We start from the raw sequence: 26,009 nt of genomic DNA, 5'->3' as shown, positions 1-26,009 counted from the left end.
TGGCATACAAGGATAAAAAGAAATCGGAGATTTGATGCAGTTAAAGTATATATCATTTTGAACTTGCATGAAAGATTTGATAACAAGTTTTTTCTTTTAACAAATCCAGTGTGGTCATTTAAAATTATGTAAAGAGGACTTTTTGTAATTTATTTTTCACAGTACAAAGTAACTTGCCTATAGGATACAAATTCTAAAAGATGTTTGTTTTTAATAGTAAAAGCAATAATTGATGGCTAATGTACTGTTTTGGTATACTTTTTATATAAAACTCTGTAAGATACTGTGGACCAGAAGTTATAAACATATTTTTATTTCGTCAATAAAGTGTCTGAATGTGTGGCATTTCTGTTTTATCAAAAATTTCCATATTAAAGCCCATTTTTATGACATTTCAGCATGTAGTGCATTCTGCAGTTCTTAAATATGTTACTTATTTCTGTATATTCAGTGTCATTGGTTTCAACTTCATTATTAATGTCAGTGTTTCATACTTCTTTCTTATGTATTTGCTAGGAAACTATGTTTTAAGTCTTTTCTTCTTGTTCATAATAACAAACCTTATTTGTTCATTCAAAAATGCTTGAAGTGCATCACAGAGAGTTCTATTGCATATCTTCAGGTATAAATTAGTTTCCACCAAAATATCAATTTTCATGGAAATAGATTTAATAAAATCATCAGCAACTATGTGTTAAATTAGTAGTGCTTGATATACTGGGCTCCAGAATGTGTCCAGAATGGAGTGTGATTAGAAATAACAATGGCATCTGAAAGATCTGACCGAAGGAAACATGCTATTATCAATAAAATAGCAAGTCAATTCATGTGAAATTATAATTCACTGATGAGAAAAAGGAAAATGTTTTTGGATAATTGAGAGAACACTAACTATAACTATAATCATCTCTCTTAGCTGTACATATATCATTCTTAATTCATTACATTTTCTCTGCATCAGAGATTACCACAGAAGCTACAAAGGGAAATGCTTAACACTAGAATTACCAAAGCTTACGAGAAAACTCGTAAATCCAGCCCACCTTAATGAATTAATACCATAAGAGAAATACCTGTCTGACACATTCTTTCTTTAATCTAGGTTTAATATTTAAATGGGTCTCTCATAAGGCTACATCTGATTTTAGTGAGCTAAAATGTGATAACTCCTGATTTATGTCATGATAAAGGCATTTGTTGTTACATTTTATAAAGTTTAATCAATTGTATTTATCCAGATTTTTGTTTATAGAATACATATTTCTTTGTACTATAGTATTTGTCATCTTCTTTAGTTGCATTTAGAGTTTTACTAAAAAGTTGTAGTTTATCCTATTAGAATTTTTACATGGCAAACCCTGCAACCATAATATCTCACAATAGCTATGTGGCAAAGGAAAAAAAGTACTTCAGAATGTCTCTCTCTCTATTCCTTTCCCATATCACCTCAACCTGCCTCCCCAAACAAGGTTAAGATCGAACATTTCAGAGACCCAGTCTTCTGAAATCCCATTCAGCAAGGTATAATAAAAACAAACAAGTCCCACTTTAACAGTGACAAAATGAAGAACTAGAATAACAATAGTATTGTTACTTTTGACAGGAAGCCTGTTACAGCTAAATAATAAGATTATATTAATTTCTCAATATTATAAATAATATAAATAGAGGGCAGAACTGTACAGTGTTGCATAGTATGTATCTATATAATCATCATTCCATACAGTGTGGAATATATTGCCAACTAAAATAGCACCAATACAATAAAAAGAATAGAAAGTAAATGCATTAATAATTGTACACAAATAATAAAAATTGGCTCCACCTGTTCCTTAGAATTTTTTTTTATTGTTTCTGCTATGAAAGAATGTCTACAGCTACTTCTATATGGTGTCACACACATGCGCATAGTAGGTAACTAAAGGGTCCAAATAGTGACAATTCCATGTCTGAACAGAGAGTGGCAAGGTGCACTGACTTTTTCTCTCAATCCTCTGCAGACCATTCATAGGAAATTCCACAGGGTTCAGGCACCTGTGATGATGCCACTTCCTGCCCTGATGACGTCACCCCCCGGTCCTGGCGCCTGCGATGACGTTCCGCTTTCAGCGCCTGTGATGATTTCACTTCCTGTTCCAGTGACCTCACTTCCACTCCAGACCTTTAAAGCCGCCATCTTTGCCACATGTCATCAGTTCTGTTTTGGACATTGAACCAGACACAACTCAACAAAAATGAACCCTTTTGCAGCCAGGGTATAATACATGGGTGGCTGCCTCAAACCTTTTTTTATGTCTTCTGTCCTTTCTTGTGAAAATAGCTATTCATTCTTCACAGTTTTCAGTCTTGAAGATGTGCTTATTGAGTATTTTAAACCTCCTCTGATGTGTCAAATGTAGATATTTAATCTATAGCTGTTATCAAATCAGGCTGGTAAATACAGGTGGTGGACAAAACATCAGAAACAGAACATCAAAAAGAAGTTTAACTTTGAAATAACTAAATCACAATGATGATAGATGTCTTTTTGTTGTTGTCTCTCCCAGTCCATAAGTGCCAGCTGTAGAACCTGTCTCTGACTGGTCTCTTTCAGCTCAGGACAACTGAGGCACAGAGAATCCTGTGGGCTTATGGTTTTATTGATATTGCAGGAGGTTCTGGCCATGATGGAATGTGGCCCAGTTATTGCATGTCTATACACGGTTCTCTCACCACAAGCAAAACATAGAAGTAGCTTTTTTAAAACAAATTATACAACCTACATGACAGAGTGATGTGCTTCATAATTATTTTGCTGTTTTTGTTTTCTGTTCTACCAGGTGTTGTTGGAACAGGGCAGACCTTAGGACCTCGTTCATTCTTAGCTACATCGTCTCCTCGTATTGGACCCCCCTACAAGTATGCCAGTACAATCAAAAACACACAACCAATGCCTACACAGCCAATCACTGTGCAACAGGTAGAGGCAAATAAAAGATGGAAGCATAGCTTTGAGTGTTAGTGTGATGCAAATTCAGAATTATACTCTTTTCCTATAACAACTTCAATTCAAAATTCACTAGGGTGCTTCTCATGCTGTACATGTCCAAGGACAAGAGCCGCTTACTGCCTCTATGTTGGCTGCAGCTCCTCCTCAGGAACAGAAACAAATGCTTGGTAAGTAAGAATCATGGTAAGTACTTTTATACCACTCTTATTAACCTTATTGTAAAAAATGTAATTGTATGAATAGTTTAGATATGATTATGGTTATTATGATCTGTGTGTTAGCCATTTAACAATTGGTGGGTTTGCATGGCAGCCATAAAGTTTTTAATTGGTGTTTAAACAACAAACATTTACTGTAAAAATGAGTCTGTAAGAGGAACCAGAATTCAATGAGGTGTCTGCCTGCTCCACAGGTGAACGCCTTTTTCCTTTGATTCAGACTATGCATCCCAGTTTGGCTGGTAAAATCACCGGAATGCTACTGGAGATCGACAATTCAGAGCTGCTTCATATGCTTGAGTCTCACGAGTCCCTTCGCTCAAAGGTAAAACCCATAAATATTATGCATAATGTCTGAATGTGATAGAAACTCATGAATTACTTTTCCTAAGTTAAAGTTTAATAAAACTACAATCAGAAGAAATTGCCTTAGTTTTTAAAATGACTTTGGATATCTATATATTATATATTATTATTAGTTAGAGTTGGCACTATTCATGATAGGTTTGTCCACACTGGTGTGGGCAAAGCAACTGTCCAAGCTGGGCTTAGCCAGGCAGGAGAAAATGTCCACATTGGTGTGTGCAGCCCCGGAACAGTGGCGTACATCAAAAGGAAGCTCCTGTAAACTAATTGACCACCGAGTGAGCTGGGCATTCATATCCTTTTCCTTGTACAGCCATTGTAGCGCAGCATGATCAGTCACCAGTGTAAACTGTTGCCATCAGAGAGTAACGGAGGGTCTCCACCGCCCACTTAATCGCCAAGCACTCCTTTTCAGTAAATGAGTAAATGTGCTCCCTGGGCAATAGCTTTCTGCTGAGAAAAGTGATGGGGTGTTCTTCCCCTCCAAAACATTTTGAGAGCACTGCACCCAAACCAAAAGCGCTAGCATCTGTTTGTAGAATAAATTCCCTTGAAAAGTCAGGATTGCTGATGACAAAGAAGCTTTTAGGTCCGCGAAAGTTCTCTCACAGGTGTCGGTCCAGACAACACTATAATTCTTTCTGCTCTTTGTCAAGTCTGTAAAGGGGGGGTGGTCCGATGTGCAAAATTGGGAATGAGTAGTAGTATGCTGCGAGCCCGAGGAAGGCACAAACCTGCCTCTGTGTTTTGGGAGGGGGATATGCAATCACCTCCCACCTTGTCTACTTGAGGCTTGAGCATGCCCTTCCCCATGGAATATCTGAGATAACAGGTTCCTGACATATTCAGCTTGCACTTCTTAGGGTTGGCCGTCAACCCTGCCAGCCATAAAATGTCAAGCACTGCCCAAAGGCAGACGAGATGAGATTTCCAATCATTACTGAAAATGACCACATTGTCAAGATATGTACCCACGGACGTGGATTAGGGATGCAGGATCTGGTCCATCATTCGCTGAAAGGTTAGCGGTGAACCATGGACACCAAAGGGAGTGCCATAAACTCAAACAACCAGTCCAGAGTGGCGAATGCAGTCTTTTCACAACTAGTTTCCTCCAGTGGGACCTACTAATAACCCTTCGTGAGATCAGGTTGGAGATACAGTATATGAAGCCTGCCCTTGCTTTTCTAACAGCTCGTCCTTGCACAACTTTGGATATGCATCAAACCTCAAAATCTTATTCAAACGCCTAAAATCAATACAGAAGCAAACTGTAAGACTTTGAGACAAGTACGATTGGGCTTTGCCATTCATTTTAAGTGTATTGAATAACTCCTAATTGGATCATCTGTTGGACTTCCTTGTGTATCACCTTCCTTGTTTCCTCTGGTAGGCGGTATGGGGGCACCTTTATAGTAACACCGGGTGGAGTGACAATCTTGTGTTCTGCAATCGTCGTCCGTCCAGGCGTTGCCGAGAAGACGTCAGAGTTCCCCTTGATCAGCAATAGCCATTCTGCTTTCTGAGTGTCAGTTAAATCATCCCCAATAGCGACCTCTGGGGGTAACCACTGAAGCCGTTACTAGGACTTTGTGACTATCGTGGCACTCCTTTAAAAGAATAATATGCAAAATTTGTACGGGTGTCCTTTGCCCGGGAATTCTGACTTTATAATTCACTGGGGACATACACTCTTCTATCACTGCCGGCCCTTGCCATTCAGCCTGAAATTTATGTGGATCGGATGGGATCAACACCAGCATGCAAACCCCCTTCTTAAACTCGCGTAATTTGTCACATATACGTTTTTGTGCCTCCTGCTCATGTTGCTGATGTTTCACTGTAATAGAGGACAATCTGGCAACCTGCCCTTGCAGTGAAACGACTCAATCAACAAACCTCCCCCCAGGTGGTGTTTCACGAGTCCCCATCCAAAAAAAATGTCCAACATCCCGTGCGGTCACCAGCCAAATAATAGTCGAAAGGGCTTATCCTAATGGAAGCTTGTGGGGCCTCCTGAACATCAAACAGGAGGAAAGGTACTACAGTATCCCAGGAATTTGGATCGCCATGGGCTACCCACCGAATCATCTATTTTAAGGTTTTAGTAAATCGTTTAATCAGGCCATTCGTCTGCGGATGATAAACCGTGGAGTGTAACTGCTTAATTCCGAAGCTATCACATGGCTGCTTCATGATGCAAGACTTAAAGGGTGTGCCCTTATCAGTGAGAATCTCACGAGGGATAACAATATGTATAAAAATATCCGATAGTGCTTTTGCAATAGTTCAGGCGTCCACCCATCGCAGCACAGCTGCTTCTGGGTATCTTGTGGTGTAATCGATTAACACAAGCATATACTGAAAGCCATTTTTACTCTTTGGAAACAGGCCAACAATATCTAATCCCACCCTCTCAAAGGAGACTTCTAAAATAGGCATCAGTAACAGTGCCCTGGTGGGTCTGTGAGCAGAAACTATTTGACAGTTGGGAAAGGCCTTACAAAATCGTTCCATATACTGACCCATATTCGCCCATTAAAAGCATTTCAAAATGTGTTCCCTTGTCTTTTCTGAGCCGAGGTGACCCCCCCAGAATGTGACTGTCAGCAATTTTTAAAACCTTCCTATGCTCACTTGATACTACCAATTGCTCGATATGTCCATCACCCACGCAATAAGAAATCACCCGATACCGAAAACAGTCTTTAAGCAAAAAATGTGGTGTTTTAAAAGTCAGGTCCTCTAGTAACAGCCATTTGCAACGTGGGCTTGTCTGAATGCAAAATCCAAGTTGTTATTGGCTCATTCTAGGCAGGCAAACTCTATCTGGGTGCCAGTCTCTGCTTCCTCCATGTTTGATGCAGAGTCGCCCTCGCCCCCAACTGCTACCATGTCCAATGCACCATGGCACTCAACTACCACTGCTATTTTATTTTCGTCTTTATCAATATTGAGTCTCCAGTATGGGAGGCTGTTGGTGCATGTGATGACGTGGAAAAGTTTGCCAGCTGTCCCGGCACTTCACTTGAGGATTAATCCTCCATCTCGCTGGACAACTCTGGTTCAAACCCATCTCCTTGACTGACATTGTCTACAGCGAGACCCTCTTTATCCACTATGGGGGGTAGGTGTTCTGCAGGTGGCCAAGACCCATGGAAAGAGGGCATTCCTTTTTCGTATTAGGAATGGCCAGGGTGAGAACCATAAAGTTCTTCCCTTTAAATTTCAGGGGGAGTAATATAGTCTTGTATGTTTATTTTTATTAATTTTATTACAATCCATACAAAGCAATCAAGATTTTACAAAAAGAAAAATTGAGTTAAGAACAGATCGATCCCCACCCCTGAGAGAGAGAGCAAGCCAAATAACGTTAAATTTAAGGCTTGTAAACATACCTAATTTAAAAAAAAAATTCTCTGTGCTTTATGAACTTATTTTAAAATATTACTGATTAGATCCTGCCATGTTTTGAAAAAGGTCTGTACAGATCCTCTAACTGAGTATTTGATTTTTTCCAATTTCAAATAATATAACACATCGGTTTCCCACTGACGTAAAAGAGGAGAGTTTGTGTTCTTCCAGTTTATCAGAATAAGTCTGCGTGCCAACAGTGTAGTGAATGCAATCACAATTTGTTTGTCTTTCTCCACTTTAAACCCCTCTGGAAGAACCCCAAACACAGCTGTTAATGGGTTAGGAGGGATTGTGAGTCCAAGGCTGTCTGACAGGTAATTAAAAATTTTTGTCCAGAATAATGTTAATTTGGTGCAGGCCCAGAACATGTGACCTGTTGAGGCTGGGACTTGGTTGCAACGTTCGCAGGTTGGATCATGTCCTGGAAACATTTTGAGAGTTTTAGTCGAGACAGATGTGCTCAATATATAATTTTGAGTTGTATAATTGTATGCTTTGCGCATATGGAGCTTGAGTGAATTCTCTGCATTGCTACTTTCCACTCCTTTTCTGATATATTAATTGAGAGATCTTTTCCCAGTGTCCTCTTGGATCTTTGAAAGGAGGGATTGTAAAAGGATTTTATATATTGTAGAGATGGAGTCTAACTCCTTGAAATTGAGCAATAATTTTTCCAGCATGGATGAGGGTGCAAGATGAGGAAAATCTGGAAGGTTCTGTTTAACAAAGTTCCTGATTTGAAGATAGTGAAAGAAATGTGTAGCTGGAATGTTAAATTTGGAATGTAATTGTTCATAGGATGCAAAGACGTTGTCTATATAAAGATCTCTAAGCAAGTTAATTCCAAATTTTTCCAGATATTAAAACTGCATATGTTTGTGAAGGTTGAAAGAGGTGGTTCTCTTGCAGAGGTGCCACAGATAGAAGCTTCTCCGTCTTAAAATGCTTTCTACATTGGTTCCAGATTCTAAGTGAGTGGAGCACAATTGGGTTATTAGTGTATTGCCGATAACGTGTGTTTATTGGAGCACAGAGCAAGGAATACAAAGAAGTACTGCAGGATTTTACTTCTATTGCGGTCCAAGCCTGTGTATGTTCTTCTATTTGTGTCCAGGTTCTTAATGCCTGTATATTTGCTGCCCAGTAATAAAACTGGAAGTTAGGTAGAGCCATGCCACCTTCTGCCTTTTGTCTTTGTAGGGTCGCTTTTGATGCGTGGATGTTTTGAATTCCAAATAAATGAGGTTATTGTTGAATCTAATTGCTTAAAGAATGATTTATTAATGTATATTGGGATGTTTTGAAATAAAAAGGAGCTTAGGAAGAATATTCATCTTAACAGTGTTAATTCTTCCAGCTAGTGTGAGATGAAGGGTTGACCATCTATGCAAGTCTTGTTTAATTTTTTCCATGCAGACTGCAAATTTTGTTGATAAAGAGCTTTATGTTTACTTGTGATGTTTACCCCGAGGTATTTAAACTGTTCTGCAATGATAAAAGGTAGGGTGTCTAATCTAATATTATATGCTTGAGAATTCACTGGAAAGAGTACACTTTTATTCAGATTAATTCTGAGACCAGAGATCTTTTGAAATTCTGTGAGTGCTGCTAAGACTGCAGGCACAGAATTTTCTGGGTCCGATATATACAGTACCATGTCATCTGCATATAATGAGATTTTCTGTTCCAGTCCTTCTCTGCTAATCCCCTTTATCTGATCAGTATTTCGACAATGTATTGCCAGTGGTTCAATGGCAATGCAAACAGCAGTGGTGACAAGGGCATCCTTGTCTAGTGCCACGCTCTAGTTTAAAGTAGTCTGAGCAAATGTTGTTGATGCAAACTGAAGCTTCTGGGTTAGTATACAGTAATTTAATCCATGCACAAATGTTCGGGCCAAACCCAAACTTCTCCAATGTAGTAAAAAGGTATTTCCATTCAATCATGTCGAATGCTTTTTCTGCATCCAATGATAATAATATTTCTGGGGTGTTTGGTTTAGTTGGTAAGTATATTACATTAAACAGTCGTCGAAGATTTGAAGATAAGTGTCGGCCCCTAATAAATCCAGTTTGGTCTTGTGATATTACAGAGGGAAGCACTTTCTCCATCCTTCTAGCTATGATTTTAGAGAGTATTTTAACGTCATTATTCAGAAGTGAAATTGGTCTGTATGATGCACATTGTAATAAGTCCTTATTTTGTTTTGGAAAGACAGTGATTAGTGCTTGGCGAAAGGTTTGCGGGAGAGATTGGTTATCTCTGGCTTCTGTAAATGTTGCTAATAGGAGGGGAGCTAGCTGAGCGGAGAATTTCTTGTAAAACTCTGCAGGGTAGCCATCAGGGCCTGCTGCTTTTCCGCCTTGGAGTGACTTTATAGCATCTAGTAATTCTGATAACGCCAGAGGTTTATCAAGTTCCTCCACACTAATAGCGTCTATTTGTGGTATCTGTAATGTATCCAGAAATGCATTAGATTGTGTATTGTCTTCTTTAAACTCAGTAGTATATAGGGATTTATAGTAGTCTCTGAAAGTGTGCATTATATTTTTGTGTTCGATGATTTTATCTCCATTCGTGTTAGTAATTACCGAGATTGCATTGTGCACTTCTTGCTTGTGAATTTGTTGAGCTCTTGTATGTTTTAATGTCCCCATGGACGCAGCAGATTTTCACTTTGTTTGTGGCCTTATATGGGGTCTGCCAGAACCGGTCGCGACAGACTACGCAGAGGTCGCTACCAGAGTCCAATTGCAACAAGAATTCCCATCCTACTAATGTAATAGAGACCTTAAAATTGTCTTCCTTTAATATCCTGGGGGAAAATTGCGAGCTGCATATCTGGGCCAGACCGATAGCCATTGTTTACACAGGTGGGAGGTGACACTCCTGAGCCAAGTGTCTCAGTTGATCACAGCGAAAACAGCTATGTTTAGTACACACTATGGCATTCACACTCTGGCATCTTCTCATGATGCTGGTGACCCTGAAGGTCTGTGCTGGCTGCATCAAAATCAGGGTTAAGCCTGGGTAGCCCCACTATTTCCAGGTGGCTTGTGCACTCTCTAGTCGGTGGTCAGATCCAGTTATGAGTGGACATCATTCTGTAGCATTTCATAACAAAGGCTCTCATCTATCCTTGACAGGACTGCATCAATAGTAAGTTTCTCCACAATGCACTCAAAAGGGTCTCCATGGATCCACTTTTGAATCAGGTCCTCTAAGCCCTGGATCTGTCCTTGTACAGGGTGATCCGGATCAATATGCCACAGCCGAAACTGGCGTCCCTTGACCACCGGGCTCACAGCTGTGCGGAGGAGGTTCTTTTGTTTCAGGTAGTCATAATAATCAAGTATTTCGGGAAGGAGATTCTGCATAGCTTGGAGGGCTTCTCCGTTTAAAAACAGTGCTAAAATAGCTACACAGGCCTTGCCAAAGCAGCAACGGCCGCCAGAGCTTCAGCTTGCTCTGGGTTTTGCTGTATTTCTTGGGGATCCATCAGTTCAAGAGCCTAAATCTTGGTACCATGTGATGTGTGAGTCCCTGTCTTGCACCCCAAAACATGAGGCTGAGTCTCAGTACCTCAGCAAAACCAGCGTTATTCAACTTGAAACAGGAACAGCACGGTTATTTATTGCAGGGGTATATACCACAGACACAGCAAACAGGCAGGGTCGTGACCAGGTTAATGGCCAAGTAATACTGTTCCCTGCATTTACAATACTCCTTGCATCACCATCGACAGGAGGGTGATCATAGCACAACCTTTTAGGATTTGTTTTTGTGACAACCTGCTACAGTTCTTGTAGCCCGCATTTGACCCCACAACCGATAGGCTGTCTTCCACAGACGTGCCAATCGCACTTCGGGATGCTCTTCGTTGTGTCGTTACTTTCATGAATTACACCTAATTCAAGCATCTGCTTCACCACATTGTGAACTACATTTTTCCTCACCTCCGGTGTCTGATATGGGTGTATTTGCATTTTAATACTGTTACGATTTTATGCTCAGCAAGTTTATTGAAGCCAAGCAATGGGCAGAATATATCAGTGTTTCTTTTGATCAAAGACAGCAACTCCATTTTCAGGATGTCCATCAAATCATCACCAATAGTAACATCAGTGTAAGAGACTATCCGGTTTATGCCATTTTTTTCAAGAGATTAAGTAAAATTTGACTGGGCTTTTGATGGCCCAGTATTTTAACCTTATAATTTACAGGACCCATCCACTCTTCTACTACAGCAGGACCCTGCCATTTCGCCAGGAACTTATGTGGGCCAGACAGAATCAGAACAAGCACCTGATTGCCCTTTTTGAAATCATGGAATTTGCTTTTCTTATCATAATTACGTTTCTGTACCTCCTGCTTGCGCTGCTGAAATTTGTACCTGCAGTGAAACAATCCAACCCACATCTTTCAAACCCCGAGCATCAGTCTGTGCACCCGTCCATTCTTCACAAATAATACCCAAGACACCTCACAGATGCCTGCCAAACTGTAACTCAAATGGACTTAAGCTGGTAGAAGCCTGAGGGGATTTATGAGCTGCAAACATAAGGAACGCCAATACATTCTCCCTGGATATTCTGTCATCATGAGCCACACACCTAATCATATGCTTTAAAGTCTTGTTAAGTTGCTCTGTCAGGCGATTCGTCTGTGGATGGTAAACAGTGGTGCCTTCACATAACCGTTTCATTACCTGGGAAGTAAATGGCATACCTTGGTCAGTTAAAATTTCACAAGGGATGCCAATATGAGTAAAGCTCTCACAAAAAAGCCCTTGCAGTGACCTTCTGCAGAGCAGTCACTTCAGGATATCCTGTCACGTAGTTGACCAGCATGAGTATATACTAATAACCATTCTTACTCTTAGAGAGTGGGCTGACAATATCCAACCCAACATATTGGAAGGGGACATCTAAAGTAGGCATTGATAAAAGGGGAACCCTAAAAGGTCTGTTAGCAGAGATGACCTGACAGTTGGGGCAAGACTTACAGAAATGCTTGACATCTCTGCCCATATTTGGGCTGATGGACAGTGGTGGCATCATGCAGTTGGCCAAGTGTGCACTTCATTTGAACTGTGTACACCATATGTGACAATAAATCTGAGTTAAACTGATTACACTACATTATTTTTAATAAGTGCACAGCCTATCCCTCCATTATACAACCCTCTATATCCTAACTACAGGGTCACGGGGGGTCTGCTGGAGCCAATCCCAGCCAACACAGGGCGTAAGAAAGGAAACAAACCCCGGGCAAGGTGCCAGCCCATTGCAGGGCGCACACGCACGCACACACACACACCAAGCACACACTAGGGACAATTTAGGATCGCCAATGCACCTAACCTGCATGTCTTTGGACTGTGGGAGGAAGCCCACGCAGACACGGGGAGAACATGTAAACTCCACGCAGGGAGGACCCAGGAAGCAAACCCAGGTCTCCTAACTGCGAGGCAGCAGCGCTACCCACTGCGTCACCATGTCTCCCGTGCACAGTCTAGCATTTTTTTAAAAACCAACATTGTTGTCCACTTGCATATTGTCACTTGCAATACCAATCAATGATCAGCATTAAGCACTTTTCCAAGTAAAAAAAAAAACAAACAGGAAATAATTAAAAAAAAAACACTCCGCAAATTAAGCAATGGAGCCAAGCCATGTTTGAACAGAATACAGCATGATTTTTTTTCTGTAGCTGATGGAGATGTGTTTTAGAATGTGATAGGAAGGGAACAAGATGGTTCTTTTGAGTGAGTAAAAATAATTAGAAACCTTAGTTTGTTTTTTTTTGTTGCTAGACCCACTGTACACTGAGGCAGTACTAATTTTAGGCTTTGATGCTAATGAAGGATCAAGATTTTTAGCAGTTTTATAACACTGTCTGGTACATCCTAATTAACCAACATCTCTATAACTGAGGCACATAGTCTTAGAACATTTCCTGAGTGAAACTAGGTCACACAGCTAGTTTATTTAAAAGACTCAAATGAATTACAAAACAATGACAAAATGTATGAATGAAGAAGACAATTGATTTTAAATTGTCTTATTTTAGTAAAAGAATCGAAGACAATAGCTAAATCTTTGTGACAGTGCTACAAGTACAAGTAGATTGATCTGTCATTATTTATTCATTAATTGTGCATTGGATGATATATATTGGTAATATATATATATATATATATATATATATATATATATATATATATATATATACATACACTCATATAATTTAATATTGTTAGATTGCTGAAATAAATTAAAAAAAAAATGTTTTCATTAATCTGGCATAGCCTGTACCTTTTTCTTTCCCCAGATGTTCAAAAATTAGATTCAGAAATGGTAGCCTAGAGCTTTCATTAAAGAGCATCACAAGAAACCCATACTTGCTAAGCCTGATCACTAAATTGAAGGTCAAATCTGCATCTAGAGTTCTCACCTCAATGCCTAGGAAAGGAAAACAAATAACCTGCAGGTTTCCCCAGCTGGCTTTTAGATACAATGATAAATTAGCTGAAGCTGCTACAATGTATAGACATACTGGTTTTGCACAAACTACTTATTTCTCATCCTGCAGGTCGAGGAAGCTGTTGCAGTTTTGCAAGCTCACCAAGCTAAGAAGGATGCTGCTCATAAAGTAGGGGCTATAAGTCCAGTGGTGACTTCCTAAAGGGTATGAGTAAGATGAAAAGTAATGAGAGCATGTGGTGTATAATCTTGTCTGATTCATTAATTCAGTTAAGAGGAAATTTAAGAAAAAGGAACTGTGACAGAAGGCATATAAGAGCACAATATAGCAACTAAAAAGGGAGATAAATGCACATTGTTTATAGAGTGGCATGAAAAAGTTTGGACACCCTTGCTTAAAATGTCTGTTAATGTGAATAGTTATATGTGCAGGAGATGAACTGATCACCAAAAGGCACAAAGTTAACGATGTCACATTTCTTTTCAGCATTTTTGTGCAAGATTAGTGTATTGTTTTTGTTTTTTACAATTGTTCAGTCAAAAAGGAAAGGAGTGCACATGTTTGGGCACCCCAAGATGTTTGAAGTATCAGATGACATTTACCAAGTTTTCAGACTTTAATTAACTCATTAGCGCTATGGTTTGTTCACATTCATCATTAGGAAGCCCCAGGAGATGCAAAGTGCAAAGCTATATGTAAAGATATACAAAGAAGGTAGAAAAAGATTTTGGGAACCGTCCCCTATGTTGTACAGAATACAAAGCAAAACAACTCAAAGGTTTAACAAATGGCTCCAGAGCAATGTCTGGTTCTGTGTCCAAAACAGGGACAACTAAACACAAAAGGAGTTGGGCTTTTATAATATCCAGAGAGGAAGAGGTGTGGTCTAATAATTGAGGCCGGAAGTGACCTTGGTAGGAGGTGTGGTTAGGCAAAGGAAGCAGGAAGTATTCTATGTTGGTTTTCCTTCGAGGGATCTATAGGAGAAGGAGAGTAAAGGTTAGTGCCATTTGAAAAAACCTGCTCGTTTCTGCCCTCAGTTAAGCCCTTAGCCTGCCTCCCAAGTGTACGTGTGTGACACTATAAATTCTTTGACTCCTCAGACCTTGTCCCAACAATCAGCAGCCATAGGCTCCTGTAAGCCACTGCCAAGCACTCTGAAAAATAAAATAATTGAAGACCACAAAGCATTTTCAGGGAGCTATTCCCTCAGTTTGTAATGTTACTAAAAAATGTCAGTTAACAGAAACGGTGGAGGTCAAGTTCAGGTCTGGAAGACCAAGAAAAATTTCTGAAAGAACTGCTCATTGGATCGTCAGAAATGCCAATAAAAAAACCCCCATTTGACTGAAAAAGACCTTCAGGAAAATTTAGCAGACTCTGGAGTGATGGTGCACTGTTCTGATGTGCAGTGATACCTGAACAAACAAGACCTTCATGGTAGAATCACCAGAAGAAAACCTTTCCTGCTTCCTAGCCACAAAATTCAGCACCTGAAGTTTGCAAACGGACATCTAAACAAGCCTAATGCATTTTGGAAACAAGTCCTGTGTACTGATGAAGTCAAAATAGAACTTTTTGGCCACAATGTACAAAGGTATGTTTGGAGAGAAAAGGGTCACAAATCCCAGGAAAAGAACTGCTCTCCAACTATTAAGCATGGGGGTGGATGTCATGCTTTAAGCTTGTGTTGCAGCCAGTGGCACAGGGAACATGTCATTGGTAGAGGGAAAAATTGATTCAAATACATACCAGCAAATTCTGGAAGCAAACATTACACCATATGTAAAAAAAAAAAAAATTGAAGTTAAAAATGAAATGGGTCCTACAACAAGATAATGATCTGAAATACACCTCAAAATCTGCACTGGATTACATCAAGTGGCTGAAGTTGACAGTTTTTCCATGGCCCTCACAGAGCCCTGACCTTAACATAACTGAAAATCTGTGAATAATCTCAAAAAAGCATGCAAGGACGTGCAAGACGGACCTAGAATCTTGCAGAATTAGAAGCCTTTTGCAAGGATGAATCGGCAAAAATACACAGTGATACTTGCCAAAAGGGGGTGTTACTAAGAACTGACTATGTCAAGTGCCCAAACTTAAACTCCTTTTAATTTTTTAAATATTTTGTACTTGTGAATGATGTAAATAAAAATGTAATCTTACTTAAAATATTAAAGAAATGTGTCATCTTTAACTTTGTGCCTTTTGGTGATCTGTTAATCTTCTGCTCACTTAACTATTCACAGTAACAGACATTTTAAACAAGTGTGCCCAAACTTTTGCATGCCATTATATAGGTAAAATAACTTAATTTGATGATAAGTAGTAAATATTTATACATAGTACAGTTGTGACCAGAGATTAATTACTTGTCTGTATGCATAAATATTGGTGCAGAAAATATTTGTATACTGTTCAGTTAAATTTGTATTGTTTTCAGACTTTTATTGTTAACAGTAATATAAAAGTTGTTCTTTTATTCAAAATGCAAATATACTGTAAATGATCCTCTGTGAGATAAAATAAAGTAAATATTTATTATCAACATATCAAAGCATCAAAAATCAATCCATCCATCCATTATCCAACCTGCTATATCCTAACTACAGGGTCATGGGGGTCTGCTTGTAGCCAATCCCAGCCAACACAGGTCACAAGGCAGGAAACAAACCCTGAGCAGGGCGCTAGCCCACCACAGGCATCTCAAATCTCCAATACAAATTAAATGCTACACAATTATTTCACAAAGATTTTCTACATGGTGAAAGCCAGTAGGCGCTAAACACTGATTTTTGTTCTATTTTATCTTTAACCTACAGTATATTGTTATAAGGTATTTTCAGATGATATATTGGAGATTACATTTTGTTCATACATTGCAATAAATGTAATTATTGAAATGATCTTTAAAAATAAAAAATATGAATATTTATAATAAACCACAATAACAGTTTTTTGTATATCATTTCGTACTTCAATACAAAGTACTTTGTATTTCATTTCCAGTTTAGGTTATGTTATGTTAGTTTTATGTTATACAAAAAAAAAATCAAGTATGGTATTTAAACATATGTAGAGCTCTTGTGCTAGCAACAGGAACAAGGTATAACTTAACCTTCAATCAAAGACTGAAGCAAACTTTTTCTATTAAGATGAAAGTATACAATGTACAGACGGATCCTGTAATTTCAAAGAAAAATTCTTTAGGATACCTAGTACTACTTAACCAAACATATGACAAAGCTGGTTAAAAAAAGAAAGTTCAAACTCAGGATAATAGTTAACTTTAATCTGCAGAGGTAGTATTAAATTCAAAAGATAGTTTATTAAAAAGCTGTGACCTTCTAAAAATAAATATATCAGAGGAATACGGACTAGACAATTTGGAGAAAACATGTATCATTCGGCCTGCTTAACCTGTTTTAACAATACAACAGAAATCTAGGCACATGAATGTATTTATCATTACAAAAACCTTTGAAAAATAAAATCTTATTGGGATCAACACTGTTCTTAACAGCAGTTATTTTTGACTAACCAATTATCATCAATCTCTACACATAATTAATTACTCTGTTTTAGGGTGGTTAAATATTAGCCTTACATAAATTAACCAACAAATATATTCGACAATTGTTATGTTAATGACTACAAAGCACATTTCTGTTCAAGGATATGGAGATCTAAACCTATTAAAGTAATATCTAGACTCCACCATGGAGAGGTAAACAATGAAAAACAATTCTTCACTACCCTTAGCAGTGTTAAACTGATAGGTTGCTTGTCCACAGCATGAACAAAGGTTTAGCAGTAATTATACAACAATAGATTTCATTATACAAAATACATCATTTTGAGAAGCCTATCCCCTGCCTCCACCACTCTGATGAGATCAACAAAGCATCTATCTATATAGCAGCTACCAATTGTACTACCTTCTCTGTATGTTGGGATGGGCCTGTCTAAAATGTCTAATAGCATTGTTCTCTTTGTGTGTGGTAAAGAGAATTTGGTCTAACACAGTCTCTACAGATGTGTCTTTTCAAACAGTTAAGACCAAGCATAATTTGTTTTCTATTTATATGTCTGCTTTCAAATATACAATTCCTTTTCTAGGTTAAAGACTAAAACAGAATTGAAGTGTATCCAGATTGGACTATGTCAATCTGTCCTCCAAGAAGAATGGCTAAGCATTTTCACACTTACAGTAAACTGTGGTGAATGGGAAGTATAGGATATCCTTCCAAGACTGTTTTTAATAACTAGTTTTATGAAGCTATATCTTTATGTTGTATTAGACCTAAGAAAAAATAAATTACAAAATGCAAGAAGCAGCTGAAGGTTTGTTTTGTTTTTTTTTTTAGCTATTTATACCTCAGTGGCCTTTAATTGTTTAAATGTGTTGCCAATAGACCAACTGTGGTTTTGCAATATTATTAGTTTATTCTTCTGCACTGTTTCTAAAAATAATACTGACCTGAGTCTTGAAAGACCCAAAAATGCAATCTTCATTTGCATTACTTTTAAAGTTGTTAGAATGGAAGATGGTGTTATTTATGTGGTTTTCTACCATACTTTACACAAGTTTAGGTTTCTGGTATGCGTACGCTCTTTGTCAATAAATCTATTTATTTATTAAGCTTGTTAGTTCTTTCGTTGAATAAAAATATTCTATACATATAAATGTACTTCCCTTTAAATTTACATTTTACAGTCTAGAAAGTAAGTTGAAAAATATTCCACAAACATTTATCTCATTAAGATTAAGTCCTGTAAAGAATGCTAGGAAACCTTGATTCATTGCTTAATATATTTGATAATCCATTCCATTTAAATGGCTTTGAAAAGTGTGGTAATGCAGCCACTGAAGATTTTTCAGAAGGATATTGCAGCTCAACAACCTGTGTAGTTTCTAAATCGAAAACTTGTTTTTGCATAGTTTGAAACACCTATCCCCAACCAGTTAATAGCACCATACATAAGTAGAAGTAGCAAAATAGCAAAAATATGTTGAACTGAATTTAATAAAGGGCTATGTAGGTATTTTATGAAACAAAAACAATTTAATATCTTGCAACCAATAGACAGTAGTTCCCAAATAATAAAAAAAAATCAACTAAAATATATCTTGTTTTTTACAATTAACACACCTATGTAATGGAACGACCTGGGAAGAGAACATGCACAGGGCATTATCTTCCCCGCAGCGCTAGATGGCAGCCCCCAGGATAACATGAGAGTTGAAGTTTGGCACAGCCCTGTTGGGTTCTGTGGGTGCTGCCAAAGGCTGCTGCAGGAACTGCTGAGCCTTTTATTGCAGCATCTCTACCACACCTGGAAGTGCTACTTAAAGGAGATTACAGGACACCTGGAGTTACTACCAGGTACATTTCTATAAAAGGAGCCACTCCATTCAGGAATCCAGAGTCAGGAGGAAGGAAGATGAAGTTTGCTGGGAGGAGGGGAGGTGGAAAGAAAGAGAAGTGAAAAGGCAAAGGCAAAGTGCTATATTTGTTGGATTATTGGTGCTTTCTGTACTGTGCTGAGTAGTTGAGAAATAAGTGAAAGTGTTTTCCACGGAAAAAAAATTAAAAAACTGGTGTGCTGAACTTGTCTCCTGTGTCTGTTTGTGTCAGATTTGGGGAGCTGTGCGCCCCCTGCAGGCCACACACTGCACTCTGACTGTATATTTATTTCTTAATAATTCATGTATAGATTCCTTGTTTGCGGTACTTTATTTCCACAGTCATTTTTATTCTTGTTCATTGAGTTAACAGTCACTTTAACAACACACTTTCCAGGAGAGGACCATGATCTAATTAATAATTAATTCTAATTATCATCCTCAGCTATGAACTGTGTTGGTGTTGGACATCACAGTCTAATAAGGCTAGTTAAACAACACCATCTGCAAAATGAAGATGTGCAAACTTTAGTTTCCCAAACTCACCAGCTTTGACTACACTTAAGTAAATTGCCCATTAAAATAATTAATGAGAGAATTTGTTAAAAAAAACACAAATCTCTCCACACAAACATAAAGGAATGGTCTTGCAAACTTGCATAACTGTACTAAGGGAAGAGGATATGCTTAGATTTGTCCTGTATTAAGTTCATCTGTTGTTGTCTTGTGCAAAATATAATGAAAACACAAAATTTACAGATTTCGTACCCCACAACAACAACACATTAAGGGGTGCATGGCCATAAGATGACTACAAGTTCAAAAACACATGTAGACCAGACTGGCAAATGTCCTTCCCCAAAAACAGGTATTCTGCACAAAAAACTCAGCATATACTGTACATATTCGAGTCTATACCTCGCTCTTTATTTCACACCCATTCCCTGTGTTAGCTACTGGTTCTTTACCCATAAGGAATAATAGTGAAATTAAATTTGGAAGTTAAGAAATATAAAAGTATCAAGATTGCTGTAACTGAAGAACAAAAAAATCCTTCCTTTTCTTCAGTAAAATGATCTTACTTCTAAGATCACCAGTTCAAAGTATACTAAACATTGAGGCAGTTGGTGGTTGTTACAAACAATACACATCAATTTGTAAAGGTATAATTATGACACCTATTGAGGATAAATAGACTGTAGAACTAGTTGCAAGAAACAAATGGATGAAAGTGAACTTATAACTTTACTCCATTAATGTTCCTTCATTTGATGTTGAAGTTGGAAGCAACTGTGGATGAAGTAATCTATAAAAAAGTGTAAAATGATTTTGCAGAGTTTGTTAACAATAAGCCCCAGACAATTTTAAATGGTGTGTATACTGTAAACCCCCCAAGAGACAACTACGTAGTATTTAATTAAATTAATTCCAAGCTCAACACATCTGCCACCAATCATGAAATAGTCAAAGTTTCTAGTTCTACATGTCTTTCCCATTCTAATGTTTAGTCACAAGACATGTAGACCTTTGGACCATATCTGTAATTTATGTGCATACTGAGTTGCAGCATTTTAATTGACTGTTGGAAGGTGTATCTGATAAAGTGACAACTGAATGTATATTTGTTTCAATGCTATATCTTCTTCTTCTTCTTCTTTCAGCTTCACCTGTTAGAGGTCGCCACAGCGGATCTTCTTTTTCCATATCTTCCTGTCCTCTACATCTTGCTTTGTTATACCCACCATCTGAATGTCCTCTCTCACCACATCCATAAACCTCCACTTTGGCCATCCTCTTTTTCTCTGACCTGGCAACTCCATCCTTAACGTCCTTCTCCCATTATACCCAGCATCTCTCCTCTGCACATGTCCAAACCAACACAATCTCCCACCTCCAGCTCTGTCTCCTGTTTTTTGGTCAGTGCCATTGTCTACAACCCATATAACATAGCAGGTCTCACTACTGTCCTGTAGACCTTCCCTTTCACTCTTGCTGGTACTCATCTGTCACAAATCACTCCTAACACTCTTCTCCACCCACTTTGCCCTGCCTGCACTCTTTTCTTAACTTCTCTTCCACTCTCCCCATTACTCTTTGCCAACTCTACTCTCTGTTTCCTCACCATTCCTCTGACATCCTTCTCATTCACACACATGTATTCTGTCTTGTTCCTACTTATCTTCATTACTCTCCTCTCTAGAGCATATCACCACCTCCTCAGGGTCTCCTCAACCTGCTCAGTACTCTCAGTACAAATCACAATGCCATCTGCAAACATCATGGTCCACGGGGACTCCTGTCTAATCTCATTCATCAACCTGTCCATCACAATTACAAATAAGAAAAGGCTCAGAGCTGATCCCTGATGTAATTCCACCTCTACATGGAATGCATCCGTCACTCGTACCACAGACCTCACTACTGAGCGAGCGCGAGTGGGCGAGCAAGCGAGCCCAAGCAGAAGAAGTAAACATTACAGAATTACATTTCCTCGTGTATGACGCGCACCTGATTTTCTAATGCTAATTTTCAGGAAAAAATGTGCGCATGGTACACGCGTAAATACGGTAATCTACTTGTGTGCATCTTCCTCCACTCTTGTATGACACCCTGTTTTCCTGTTTTCTTTCCTCTTCTTAAAATATCCCACGAGGTTGCTGGATATCATGGCCGGCCTGTACACTGGTACAGTGAATGCTGTGCGGAGTGGAGGCAGGACCTCTGCGTTTTTCCCAGTTGATTCTAGGGTTTTTCAGGGGTGTGTTCTTGCTCCTACTCTGTTCAATGCTTGTATTGACTGGGTGTTGGGCCAGGTCGTGGGTTCCAGCGGTTGTGGGGCATATGTCGGTGAAGAAAGATTCATGGATCTTGACTTTGTTGATGATGTTGTGATCTTCGCGGAGTCAATGGAGGCTCTGATTGTGGCATTTGAGAGACTGAGTGAGGAGTCTGAATGTCTGCGCTTGCGAGTGTCCTGAAAAAAAAACAAGATTCAGGACTTTAATGTCCTCTTGGGCACAGCCATCAGCAGTGTGTCTGTCTGCGGAGAGAGTGTTGACCTTGTTGAGAGGTTTACTTACCTTGGCAGTGACATTCATGTCTCTGGTGACTCTTCCTATGAAGTCAGTAGACAGATTGGGAGAGCACGGGGGGTCATGAGGTCGCTGGAAAGGGGTGTGTGGCGCTCCCGATATCTAAGCAAAAGGATGAAGGTCCAAGTCTTTAGAGTCCTGGTGTTTCCTGTCTTGCTATATGGTTGCAAGACATGGACGCTATCCAGTGACCTGAGACAAAGACTGGACCTCTTTGGTACTGTGTCTCTCCGGAAAATCCTTGGGTACCATTGGTTTGACTTTGTGTCAAATGAGCGGTTGCACAAGGAGTCCCGAATGAGGCACATTACCTGCATTGTGAGGGAGCGTCAGTTACGGCACTACGGCCATGTGGTGCGTTTCCCCAAGGGTGATCCAGCTTGTAAGATCCTCATTGTTGGGGACCTGAGTGGCTGGACCAGGCCAAGGGGTCACCCACGTAACACCTGGCTGTGGCAGATAGAGGGTCATTTCTGGAGAGTGGGACTGGACCATGCGTCTGCCTGGGGGGTTGCAAACTGGGATCCCGAGTTGTTTTGTCGTATAGTGGGTGCGGCAACGCACTGTACCAGTGCATGCTCCCCAACTTGACTTGACTTAAAATATGTATTCACCATAGCCATCTCCATCCTTTTTGCAAAATCCACTATCATCTGACCTTCTTAATTCCTCTCATTGACACTGTACCTACCCATCACTTTCTCATCACTTCTGTTACCTTCACCAACATGTCCATTTGAAATCCACTCCAGTCACCACTCTCTCTCCCTTGGGTACACTCTCCACCACTTCATCCAACTCACTCAAGAAATCTTCTTTTTATTCCATTGTACACCCAACTAGTGGGGCATATGCACTAACAATATTCATCATCATAACTTCAATTTCCAGATTCATAATCATCACTCTGTCTAACACTTATTTCGCCTCCAAAACATTCTTAACATACAGTTCCTTCAAGATAACCCCTTCCCCTTTTCTCCTCCAAACCACACCATGGTAGAGCAATTTGAACCCACCACCAATACACCTTACTCCACTTCCATATGCACACACAATATATCAATCTTCCTTTTCTCCATCATATCAGCTAACTTTCTCCCCTTACAGTCATACTGCCAACATTCAAAGTTCCTACCCTCACTTCTACTCTCTTTACATTCCTCTTCTCCCCTTGGCACTAGACATGCCTTCCCCCTCTTCTTCAGCCAACGGTAGCCCAATTTCTGCCAGCACCCTGTTGGCTAACAGTACTTGTGGTGGCCGCTATTAACCCAGGCCTAGACTGATCAGGCATGGAAGTCTGTATTGTTGCCCGCATATTGATCTGGCAATATTTTACACCAGATGCCTTTCCTGTTGTAACCCTCCAACCATTTATCTGCACTTGGGACCGGCACAAAGAAACACATTGGTTTGTGTATCCTCTGTGGCTGTGTTGGACTTTAAACCCTCAAAAAAAAATTTTTATAGTGTGAAATACAGTAAATACTAACAATAAAAAGGAATTATTGTTGCTTTTTCAAAAGTCCTAAAAACTTTACTATTTAATATTTACTACCCACTATTTGTCATTTTACTTTTGTGCTACGGTGTAAGTAATTTGCCTCTCAAGCGTCCGAGTTAGTGCAATATGAATAGTTAAGGCACCTACCTATCTCTTGTTGATTAGTAGTAATCAAAGTTTTTTGTAAAAGGTATAAATGTTGTGCATATTTTTGAAACAGACTTTTTTCCCTTGGTAGCAGAAACTTGCAGGAATATAAATGTTATGTACTAGAGAGTTTACAGCTGGTCTAGGTTACACCAGAGGGTGGACTGAACTCTCCAAGTGTTTGTTCTTCTTATTGATTGGTTCACAAGAAAAACCAGAGTATGTCGTTTAATCACTTGCCGTACATGCTTTTCTTGTTCTTCTACAGCAGATATTGTATCCTCCACAGCAACAATTTTTGTCCAAAGCTTTCTTAAAAATTACACCCTTAATAATGTGGTAACAATTAATTTCATAATTTAGAAATGAGGTCAAATTAAGCGCATAATGCAATCTATCCTAACACATGGTATAAAGTCACTGTTTAATTACCTTTTACCTTTCTCAATAAAAAAACACACTCTAGACAAACAAAGTATTAGAAAAGATGTTTAATGAAAATATTCAAATCTCTGTAAAAAATGTGATTTTTAAAATCATTAACCTCCTAATGCCCTGAATAGGGCTACTTTCTGCCTTGCTCTCAGAGCTGCCAAAACATAATCTGACCGATGTGAACCTTTATTGGATTAAACGAGTTTGAGAGTGATTGACTGACTGGCAGAGCTGCTAACATTAGATATACCATCAAACATTGCAAACAACTTTGAATGGAAACTGTTTGAAAAAACAATTTACTTCAAAAATGTATTTTTAAAGTGCTAATCATGTATATTCACTTATTTGAAATAAAGACTGTGGAGACTGGCCCAGACACAGACAGGCAGACACGTTCATGTCACCCACAAACACGTTTATTTACAATATTTATAGTCTTAAAGTACACCACAAAACCCCCAAAGTCCTGGCCACACAATGCCTTTCTCTTCAGACCACCTCCTTCTCTCTTCTCCAGCTCAGTCCACTCCACTCCACTCCCGACTCTTGCCTCGAATGAAGGGAGGCGGCCCCTTTTATTATAATATATATATATATATATACATCATATTATATTATGATGTGGTCCAGGTGGGTTCCGGCAATCACCCGCCGACATGCCCCTGTGTGGCGGAAGTGCCGGCTGCATCCCCGGAAGCACTCTGGGTGTCCTTGCTCTTCTTCCCCCCAGCACTTCCTGGTGTGGCGGAAGCGCTGAGGTCCAGGGCTCCAAAGGCATGGGGGCACCCCCTGGCGGCGACCACGGGCCCCTACAGGGTGGAGCTTCAAAGCTCTGTACCCATGGCCCCCAAAGCAACCAGGGTGGCGGCCCAACACGTGATCCAAAGGCGGGCGCACGCCCTCTTCCGGTCCTTCATGGCGTCCCGGCCGGGTCGTCACCCCTGGCACCTCTGACAAGGTATAGTAATTCTAACAGTGACCTTCCATGATCTATTGACTGTTGGGTAAATCATTATTAGAAGCTTAGGACAATAATTTATTTTTCACGTATAATTTGCTGTACAGGTATTACTATCTCACCTTGTTTAAAAGCAAATCTTTGACCTAGTCTAGGTGAAGGTGCATTTTTAAAATGTTACGCCTCTGAACAACACCATATTTTATCATATGTCACCAAGGTTCTTATTTGATTGATTTAATTAAATTAATTAATTAATTATTTTGCAATGTATGTGTTTACCTTTGCTGTGTTTCTCTTCAACAAATTTCAATATATTAACAAATATGTCAGTGCCTGTGAATGGAATAATGTACATATGTGTATCAGACAAACCAAATGATTATTACTGATTCTCTGAACCATAAATTGCAATTAGAGCAATGAGGATGGGCAGATTGATATTAAAGGATTGATGCTTCTGATCCATTTATTTCCTCATAGTCTCACTGAATCAGATGTGTAATACAGTATATACATCTGGAAAACAACTATGAGGTAATTTTGCTTAAAACTGGGTAAAGACAATTAAATGGCTCACTCAGTGTCACATTTCCAAATCATTCCAGTGCCTCATTAAGGTTGTGCTTAAAGTAGGGGCAGTGATTCTGAACCTCAAAGAGTAATGGTGCTCTTGCTAACCTGGTCAGACAGAGAGGAAGACTTTGATTACAATGAACTGTCAACAGCCAAAAACACTCCTAAAAGCACCTTTATTAAACATATTAATAATTAACAAGTCTGTAGGTAACATATTTCACATGTTAAAAACAACTATAACCAGTTTCAACAAAAAACTTTCATCCAACATCAGAGTATACATTGGCATTCGAATATATCAGTGAACTAGTGGTAAAAGTGAGCAATACTTTGTAAAAGATAACAAAGGAGACAAAAAATGTTTGGGGTAGCCAATCCATATACTTGGAGCAGATGCAAAAA

At 39.1% G+C, this 26,009-nt stretch overlaps 1 protein-coding gene across 1 annotated transcript in view; it reads left to right on the top strand.

Moving 5' to 3' along the window:
- Nucleotides 1–17,819, top strand: part of pabpc4 (poly(A) binding protein, cytoplasmic 4 (inducible form)) — a 156,022-nt gene extending 138,203 nt beyond the window's left edge. The window contains exons 11-15 of the mRNA XM_039739399.1: nt 2,820–2,959; nt 3,063–3,156; nt 3,402–3,532; nt 13,585–13,680; nt 17,599–17,819. Of these exons, the coding sequence (XP_039595333.1) occupies nt 2,820–2,959; nt 3,063–3,156; nt 3,402–3,532; nt 13,585–13,677 (458 nt within the window). The 3' untranslated portion in view covers nt 13,678–13,680; nt 17,599–17,819. The remainder of the gene's footprint in view (nt 1–2,819; nt 2,960–3,062; nt 3,157–3,401; nt 3,533–13,584; nt 13,681–17,598) is intronic.
- The last annotated feature ends 8,190 nt before the right edge of the window (nt 17,820–26,009 follow it).

This window comes from Polypterus senegalus, chromosome 17, assembly GCF_016835505.1.
Source record: "Polypterus senegalus isolate Bchr_013 chromosome 17, ASM1683550v1, whole genome shotgun sequence".
NCBI classification, from domain to species: Eukaryota; Metazoa; Chordata; class Cladistia; order Polypteriformes; family Polypteridae; genus Polypterus; species Polypterus senegalus.
The sequence above is the reverse complement of the archived record's forward strand: the minus strand, read 5'-3'. Positions and strand labels throughout refer to the sequence as shown.